The 9,642-nt window shown below is 43.2% G+C and overlaps 1 protein-coding gene across 1 annotated transcript; it reads right to left on the bottom strand.

The window, feature by feature from the left end:
- Positions 1-1,630: 1,630 nt before the first annotated feature.
- Positions 1,631-9,557, bottom strand: LOC148657991 (homeobox protein CDX-1-like). Its single transcript, XM_088638862.1, has 3 exons — positions 7,078-9,557; positions 3,908-4,053; positions 1,631-3,758 (listed from the first exon to the last, which is right to left on the bottom strand). The coding sequence occupies exons 1-3, from the start codon at positions 7,493-7,495 to the stop codon at positions 3,570-3,572; spliced, it is 753 nt and encodes a 250-aa protein (XP_088494988.1). The 5' UTR covers positions 7,496-9,557; the 3' UTR covers positions 1,631-3,569.
- Between the last annotated feature and the right edge of the window lie 85 nt (positions 9,558-9,642).

The following is a 9,642-nucleotide window of genomic DNA, read 5'->3' on the forward strand; positions in this document are numbered from 1 at the left end:
CCACTTTCTAGGCGGTGTGTCGGGTTCCTCAAACATGTCTGATGCTCTTCCAGGAAGCCAACATATCCATTTGTTAATTTCTTCGTCCTTATTTGTACCATCGGTTGATCTTCTCCTGTGTAGTTTTGCTTTCGTGCGTGTGTGATTTGGGATGGGGGGAGGTGGGTGTTAAATGAAATCTACCCAGCAGTTCATAAAATATACTTTGTAGCAACAGTGTATTAAACCCTTTTAAAATGTTTAAATGTAAATTGAAAGGTACGGTCAGAGTTTGCACAGTGTTCTTCAAGGAAAAACACTGGGTAGCTTCTCAAAATATTACTTTAGAATTATAACGCTAATCATATTTAATAATGTATATATAAATTAAAATACTCTGAACACTGGTGTGCCTCCTTCTGATCACTGCAATTGTTATTCAGTCAGATTAACATCTCACTAGAAACAGTGCTGGTTAGGTTGGAGTTTTACACTTAAACTTGGACTTTGTTACATTTTAGGATAATATTTCGCTGTTAGTGTTGCAGCTGGTCGCATACAGCATGGCTAGTTTATACACTACTGCCTCCTAGTGGAACGGCAGTATACTGCTGAATCCTACTAACAACCTGCCCACGGGCAAAGCTAGTTTCGTTTCATGAGAAACAGCTCCCAGTGAGAAAACCTATTGAATTTTGTGCAGAGAAGATAGCTTGTTTCATTCGTGTGTCTTGGATTGTTTTATGATGACATTTGGTTTAAAAGTTTATTTATTGTTTTGTAAACTACAGATCTTCTTGTTCTTCTGGAGATCATATCATAATATAATGAATATCATAGAGTGCCCGGATAACATTCAGATTCACTTTGCCTTTAAACTCAGAATGTCAGCAGTGACAGATGTGTTTCCACCCCTTACTCATAAATAATCTGGCTCCTAGAGGATTGTGCCAAGCCAGTGCCTAGCTGGCCAGAAACAGAACTACACCCTAGTTGGGATGGCCAGCCAGAAACCCACAATTCAAGAACACTGATTAAACTAGCCAGCATGAAACTGGAGTACTGTAAGCATTCCCATACAAACTCAGAGAGAACACGCAGAGAGCATAGAAGGGATCATCAACTTAAAATTCAGCCCAGGACCGAAGACTAATGAGGCAGCAGTACTTTGGAGCTCACTGACCCAGATTGCATCAAGGTGTACAAAATGCATTTATGAACAGAGGTATAACAAATTATTAAAAGGTTTCTTGTGTTGGTAATGCACTCTCTTTTGTTCGATCTCCTTTTCTTTTCTCTTTTTCACATGTTCCTGTCTTCCGGTTAAATCAGTCCTGGCCTTTGAACTGTTGAGCTCTGTACAAACACCCAGTGACTGGTCCCATATCTTTCAGGCATGTGACTGACGCTGTGCTCAACGGTAAGCTCAGCCAACACTTGGCTACAGTGCAGGACCGTATTCCTGGGCTTTCAGGTTATGTGTTGCAGAAGCAGTGTTAGATTTGCTTTTGAAAATCTGTAGCTGAATGCATGTGAAAATTGAGGGTAGACATTTTGTACAAGGACTGAGTGCAATACAGATTGCACATTTTTAACAATGCAATTGTGTTGGCAAAGAAGGGAACTGATTTCTCAGGACATGTACTGTGCATTGGAGGAAACAATGAATTTTATTTAAAGAATTGCAGATTCAGCAAAAAAAAAGATGTCTAACAAACACCTCATTTGCCCATTACAGCCCTGAATCTGAACGATTGCTTTTCCAACTATGCAGACAAATCTCACAGAGGAAGCCAAGTCATTTGTTTCTGAACATACCAAACCTGGAAGTATTATTTTCAAAAAAATAAATTATATTGTTGTCAGCTTGAGTGGAAATATGACTAAAAAAGTGCTTAAGCATTTAAACTTAAGAAATCTTCATCTTCAGGTGCTATATTATAATAGATTTCAAAACAAAACAATCATGAAATGTCATTCTTATTTTAATTTCTGATGTGTAGGCCTAACAGTATTGTTACACCACCCAACAGATGTTATATCAATTATCTAAGATGCAATAGTTTCAAATCATTCATTTTGAACACTCTGAAAAATGAAATGGTAGAATGTTGTCAACACTAATGGAATAACAGTATTACACTTAAATACCAGGATGGGTTTAGCAATTACATTGTAAACACCGTTTGACTTGACATTTAAACCTAACACTTGCATCACATTCTTAGAGGAGCTGAGCTAGCGATTACAAGTATGTTAAGCACATTTCCATATTTTGGTATTTCATGGAAATATCTTCATGCTGTATAGATAAGTAAATCATATACATGATATTTTGTTTCTCTGCATATAAATGCACACAATACAGAAGACACTTTTAAAAGAAGGAACATATTTGACAAGGGCTTGGAATTGGTTGAATTGTTTTGTTGTATTTTAAAATGAGAATCAACTGGCAATTGTAAAATGCCAAGTGCAATCTTTGTACTCTATTTCCTGTTTTGAGCAATGATGACATAAAATAATATCTGCAGTCTGCTTGAACATGAAACTTTGTACACAAATGATGGTACACATTATGAAGTTAGAATATGCCTTAATGCCCATGTCCCACTGTATCCTTCAGTATCAAGACATCTACGTTTGTTGGCATTAGTGTAATATTAGCAAGCTGTCCCAGAGTTCACATTTTTTGATGAGGTATTCATTAAAAGTCTGAATTATACAGCACATAGGTTTGTTGAATATTATAAAAAATATAGTTATCACATATAAAATAATTTTCTAGCATATTTACACTTTAGCATTCATGTGTACCTTCATAAACAGAGGTACACTGCCAGTGCAAAGGTTTTCATGGTATCTGAAAAGTCAGCTCTCTGGAGGAGACCTACAGTACCTGGACTGTTAAGCCTGGTATGTTTTACAGAGCTGGTGTAGCTGTCAGTAAACGCAAGAAAATAAACTGACAACAACATCAAAGCATGAGTAAACATTTTTTTTTTACAATTATGGCCTCTGCATATGAAAAAAAAACGAGCTTAATGACGATAAATATCTCTTGGGAGTTTAATTTAGCATCTGTAGTTCAGGGACTAGTTCATCCACTGCATTATTAAGCCCCATGAACATTTGACACTAAAGGAGTGCTGTTTTTTTTTTAAAAGGAACTTCCTACATTGTATTCAGAAAAACAACAACAACGGTTTCTTGATATGCAGTGTGACCATGAGCTGTGTTTCATCGGAACATGGCTCTGTTCACACCACTTAACATAACGCTGAGCAGCATTGAAACCGTCTACATGACTAGGGCTGGTTTCGGTTAAACAAAAGCTTTTCTGCTCCGAAGTGTAGTGCATCCCCGTTTCATACTTCAATAGAAGATATTTGATCGTTGTGGGGCCGTGTTAAGTTTTACACAAGCATATCCTACACGATCACTCCAAAGTGACCATTGCATTCTCATTAGTTACAGAATGCCCTTGCTGACGCAAGATGGACGATTTAACGAGGCTGTTTTGGACAGGGCCTTCAGTCTCTGGTGTTTCTGCCGAGTGCTCCCGGGCTGTCGTCGCTCGGGGCCGGGTGTTACAGGTGGAAGCGCAAGTGTTCCGCCGGAATCAGCTCCCTGCCGTTCGGGATTGTCGAACCTGCCACCGAGGCTGGGCTGGACCCTTCCGAACCGGGAGGGACCGACCCCGCTTCGTCTCTGAGCAGCATCGTCTTCCTGCTCAGTTTTCTCTCCTTGGCTCTTCGGTTCTGAAACCAGATTTTCACCTGTGTGTGGGGACAAATTAACACATTGTAAATTCCTACACACTGCATGGTAGGATGAGCACTATTGTTACAAAGGTGAGGGGGGGGAGTCTACTTATCCGCCCTGTCTCGGCGCGCTTTTCTCCTGCGTGTTAGGGCGGCTACCTCACCTGTCTCTCGGACAGTCCTAGCGTCCGCGCTATCTCCGCCTTCCTTCTGATGGTGATGTAGCTGCTGAAGCGGAACTCCTTCTCCAGCTCCAGCCTTTGGTGGTCAGTGTACACCACGCGATACTTGTCCTTCGTTCTAGTCTTCCCTATAAATAAACAAATAAAAGATCCAGTCAGTACCGTGCGTGTCCTGCATGGGAGCTCGTCTTAATATATAAGAGTCTTTATGTCTTAACAAATTCGCCCGCCCTCACCCCAGGACCCGGACACAAAAATAAAGCATCTAACACACTTAAAGAAGGGTTCACTAACAGTAAGATCGTGATAAGGAGAAGATGCCCCTTACCATTGCACTCCTGTTAACGAAAATATTCGCGGCGTTTCTAGCAGAACTCGTCTTGACACACATTGCTTGTCCTCTGTCGCCTGACTGATTGTTCGTGCGTTCGAAAGCTTTTTTTTTTATTGCACGATGAAATCTATCAAATTCATTCAGGAAAATAATTTCGCCTTTGTAAAAAAAAAACTTTTGCATCTTTTTTTTTAGGGGAAAAAAAAGCGTTTCCTTTCTCGTCATTAAAGTGATTGCTGGAACGTCAAGCCTGTCGAGTGCTTTAGCCGGTTTCGTCACTAACATTAAACTCACTGAAAGATCGCTTTTATTTCTGAAATAAATAGCTCCTGGGTTGTTCGCCCGCTGGCACCGGCTACCTTTTCTGATCAGTTGCTTATAATGTATTCATTAATCGTTAAACGATCAATCAACCGAATCCCAGTTGGACTAGAAAATGGTATTAATCCCTATAAAACTTTCAAGACTCAAAACCGATGGTCCTCTGATGTGCATGATATATATTCAGTGACTATTTCACTCAAAAACGCGAATCAACAACCTCAGAACTCATTTAGAATAATCCAGGAAATTCTCAGGAATATGTTGTGCGTAAAATAAATTTATAGCAACAAATACACGTCATTTCCGTTAAAAATAGTTTTAGGTATTTACACAGTCGACGTCCTGGAACAGATGACAGTTACTAGTGGATCAGATTATGTTAATACAGCAGCTTCTCGTGTGTATCACTGCACTTTTTACTCGTTACACGACTGAGTGTATTGTATCCGGGTGGACTTTGTTCAGCGCTGTAGACATTGTAAACTGCTTCTAACATTTGCCTGCCTCCCTGTTATTTCTGCCATTTTCGTTTCCACAAATTTCTGTTACTATTATCTGAATATTTTCCCCTTTATATATTTTCTGAACTTTCTGTTGCAGGTTTTGTGAGGTCCCGAATAAGGGCACCTGCTAAACAAATAAATAAGAATAAAATACATTTTACCGATAGATTCTGTGCTTCTACGAAGTAAATTCTCCGGTGAACGAAAAACAAAAACTGTGAAGGAATAAATGTTGACTAAGACCTACATTTCGTTTTCCAGACGGACGGTAAATAAAAAGTTCTGGTTTCACTTGAAATCAGCTCAACCTGAGCCACTTCAGGGTGAGGTTTATTCACTTGTTACTTGCGAAGTCCAAAGTAAAATTAAAAATCTGAACTATTGAAACATTAAAGCTCAAACATTTTACACCGATAACGAACGGATTGTCCAGAGGGTCTCCCCGCAAGCGAGCGGACGGGTCGCCGGCGATAATCGGCTCTCCTCCTTTCCCCTCCGGAGATTGATATGTGATTTCTGTTGTCCATTTAAACGCTGGAATTTAAAAGGTTTCCTACCTGTCAATTAATACCTCCGGTAAGTAAAAAAAAACATCGTAATGTACAACTAACATCAAACATTTTTTTTTGTAATGAACAGTTTATCAGACACATTTTCGAATACAGTTATTAGCCTAATCTGGCTTTGACCCCTAGCTTGAGGGAGAATAGTTATAGTGTAAGATTTTAATTGTACCCATCGGTCATGCTAATAAGGCACCTTGAATTGAATTGAACAGGAAGGGACAGACTACTCTGTAATTGAGGGGGGATGCAGAATTCGGGCTCCTGTTCACCCCCATAGCGAGAGACGCACCTCGTTATGGCTCTCCTATTTTATTCTCAAACAATGTCATCATCAGCGATGGACTGGGGTCCCGTCAAGGGTGTGCCCTGCCTCGTTGCTTGCCGGGTAGGCTCCGGCTTCTCGCGACACCGTATGGTATAAAGCGGTTTGGCAAATGACACGAGACGACAGTGTCACCATTATAAATAGGAAGGAGAAGGTCATGTTCGAGTCAGCCTTTCGAATCTTAAAACCCTAAATTCATCTCAACGTTAGAGGTACACAAGCAATGCAACTGTATGGAAATTGGCAGCTTTCGGCCACGGATTCAAGTTTTAATATTTAAAATGACTAAAAAAACAATTGTTTGTTGCAGGACGATATAGCAGTCTCTAAAGAGTACACACTTGTGGTTAGTAGAAAACCCACAGAAAAAAAAAACAAATAACAGTAATAATACTGGAAGAACACAGCTCTGTCAGAGATAGAGATAGTGATTATAGAAGTGAAAACACCGAGGGACAACAAAACCTGAAGCAAAATGAAAGTTTTGAAAGTTGCGTGACTGAAGTCTTATAGGGCATGAATCTTATTCAATGTAAGAAGATGCTTGCAATGTATTTGTGAGTGACGTGTTTATTACCAGGGCACAGGAGCTTTCTGATTTATTGTTCACTGTACTGCGGCTGAAAATAACGGTTTCCTGGCGTTGCTTTACATTTTACGTTGGATTTGTTCGCGTCGGAGTCAGTGAGTGTGTCGAGGAGATCAAGCCGCCTCTCGCACGCCGTTGTGTAAGACAGAGAGGGGAGGCGCAGTAACATTTTAGCCATTTCAAACATTATCCCGCAAACTTTGTTGTCGTATTTTTAAAATTGCCCATTGTTTGTTGCGGGAAATATTGGACGTATTGTTTTCCGAAGACCACTTTCTGATTTTATTTGTATGAAATCGGAACAAAACCAACTTGAAAATTCTTCTGACCACGAAGAACGCGCGTGATTGTAAAAGTAAGCGCCCACGCACTTTCCCGTTCCTGTTCAAACACTTCGACAGTCCCTGCAGCGTCTCCACTGCAGGAATGGAAGTCGCCCTTGAAAGTAATCGATTCTCTACAAGCACAGAAATAATGCCAACGGATTGTCGAAGGGGATTTCTTTTCTTACCTGAGCTGTTGTTAGCTGTCGGCGTACTCCGATTTGTCCACTGGTAACAATACGGGCTGTTGGCGTTAAGGCACTCACTGGAATTGGTGTTCAGCGCCTGAACTATGCTTAGCTCTGACTGAGGCCCGGGACTGTACTCCGCCGGACAGTAAGCGGTCCCGGGTGATGCGTTCAAGCGGTACAAGCCATTCTGGAGTGTCTGGGGATAAGCACTCCAATCCTGGCGAGCTGGTCCGTAGTGCCAGGAGGTGGTTGTTTGAGTGGTCCCGTCCAGATTCAGCCCCGACACATGATACTGCCCGTATTCCGGGTATTGTGGCGGGTTGACGAAGTCTGGGGCACCAAGATAATGCCCTGCGCGTTTTACGGAACCTGGGTACATGTTCGCGTCTGTATCTAAAAGATGTCTTACGTGCATATTGGCGATGGGAATGGCGCCATCCCCGTTATGTTAGAAAATACTGAACAAAACAATTTCAGAGCAGGTCAGCCCAGCTGGTCCTGTAAGATTTTTCGAGCGGTTTCTTCCCTGATGAACAGAGCCCATTGACCGATCCCCACCTGACAGAAACTGTTTACAAAGATCTGATTAGACCTCCAACGGCAGGTGACGTCAAGTCCTGTGGAAGAACTCCCACCTCACACACACACACAAAGAAAGATTTGCATTTTACAAAGATAAGACGTGAGCAACTAAATATCCCGATTTTATTGCTTAAGAGCTTCCTCGAAGGCTTTACAGTCTGTGCGCACTTTGGCCCGACCAGCAGACTCGAGCTGTTTGAAGAGGAAGCGCTTGATTTCTGCGATTTTGCGGCGCCAGGAGCCGGGGGGGTGAAACAGGGAGAGTGCCACACACCAGACGGCCAAGAAACTAAACACAGGCGATGGAGAAGCGTAGGCCCACCCGTTCTGAATCTTATCCGATCACTAATATATCCTCTTTGACAGACATGATCTCCCACCAAAACAACGCAATACGTTTTGACTTAACAAGGAAAGAGAAAAGGGGGCATTAAGTGACCCGATTATTCACAGGCTGTCTCCTCATTTAGAGGCTTGTCCGCAGCACTGAGGCTCGGAGAGCAATTATGCCACTCTCTGTGTTCATGTTTTTTGTTTCTTATTCTGAATCAGGAGGAGTGTTTGCGACCTGCACGTTTAAAAGAGCGAAATTAATTCTGCAGCTAGTCGCGCCACGGATTGGCAGCATGCGATAGGCAGTCGATCCCCGGAAGGCCGACGGCTGTCCAGCGGGCTGCTGAAGACTCGGGCACTGCCGGCAGTCGTTGTACACCAGCCTTACGGAGATCTGGGCTGGTGCAACTTCAGAGTTGTCCGTCGGCGACATTTTAACGATCAGAGCAATCAGAAGACCTCCTTGCTTATTTCGCCCTGTCTGCTGGCACAGTGCCCCCGGTCCCGCTGGCCACAGCGGCAGATCAACAGCTAACAGGCAGCCCGAGCGGAAATCAAAGAATTCGGATGATCCCACTGCTGGGTTAATTCGTGGTTCAACTACATAATAATAATAACAACCATAACAATAAATAATAATAATAATTCCTTACACTTATATAGCATTTTTCTGGACACTCCACTCAAAGCGCTTTACAGGTAATGGGGATCCCCTCCACCACCACCAGTGTGCAGCCCCACCTGGATGGTGTGACGGCAGCCATAGTGCGCCAGAACTCTCCCCACACACCAGCCCTCAGTGGGGAGGAGAACAGAGTGATGGAGCCAGTTCATAGATGGGGATTACTAGGAGGCCATGATTGGTAAAGGCCAGGGGTCAATTTGGCCAGGACACAGGGGTAACAGCCCTACTCTTTTTGAGAAACGACCTGGAATTTTCACTGACCACAGAGAATCAGGACCTCAGTTTTACTCCTCATCCGTAAGACGGTGCCTGTTTGACAGTACGGTGTCCCTGTCACTATACTGGGGCGTTAGGACCCACACAAACTTCAGGGTGAGCACCCCCTACTGGTCCCATTAACACCACTTCCAGCAGCAACCTTAGCTTTCCCAGGAGGTCTCCCATCCAGGTACTGACCAGGCTCAGACCCGCGGAGCTCCAGTAGGCTGCAGGGTGATATACTGCAGACCTGAGCCAGGCTGGAGAAAGACCTCAAGGACCCTGTGCAGACCGATCCTTTGAGATAAACGTCCTTTATGTCTGGTGGCAGCCGCCTGGCAGCTGCAGCGTGGCACACAGAGGCCGGGTACACCACGGGCCTGCCCTGCTGACTCCTGAGGACGCCCTGTCACTGCAAGATAAGGGCAGGGGCGTGCAGGGCGCCTCCTCCAGCCGCCTGGCGCCCAGTGATGTAGATGGTCCCCCGCAATCTGGGCGCCGACACCCTTCATTCCATCAATCACCGTTGCTCACCGCTAACATTTATTGACACTATTGGAGCCAATAATACCCGAGAGCTTAATGAGACCTTAATCTCGAAAAGCAAACCTCGCTGTGGTTAAAGATAAACCTTTGAAACAAATGACGTTTACATTTAAATGCATATTTGTCACTGTGCTGCAACACTGACCTCCCAGAGGAGG

This window comes from Lepisosteus platostomus, chromosome 7 (assembly GCF_059453375.1).
Source record: "Lepisosteus platostomus isolate fLepPlt1 chromosome 7, fLepPlt1.hap1, whole genome shotgun sequence".
Classification (NCBI taxonomy): Eukaryota; Metazoa; Chordata; class Actinopteri; order Semionotiformes; family Lepisosteidae; genus Lepisosteus; species Lepisosteus platostomus.

Coding starts and splice junctions, on each gene's coding strand:
- LOC148657991 (XM_088638862.1), bottom strand. CDS start 7,495: ATGCACGTAAGACATCTTTTAGATACAGACGCGAACATGTACCCAGGT. Junction 4,054..7,077: donor GACAGCTAACAACAGCTCAG/GTAAGAAAAGAA, acceptor GTTTATTTATAG/GGAAGACTAGAACGAAGGAC. Junction 3,759..3,907: donor TAGGACTGTCCGAGAGACAG/GTGAGGTAGCCG, acceptor CCCCACACACAG/GTGAAAATCTGGTTTCAGAA.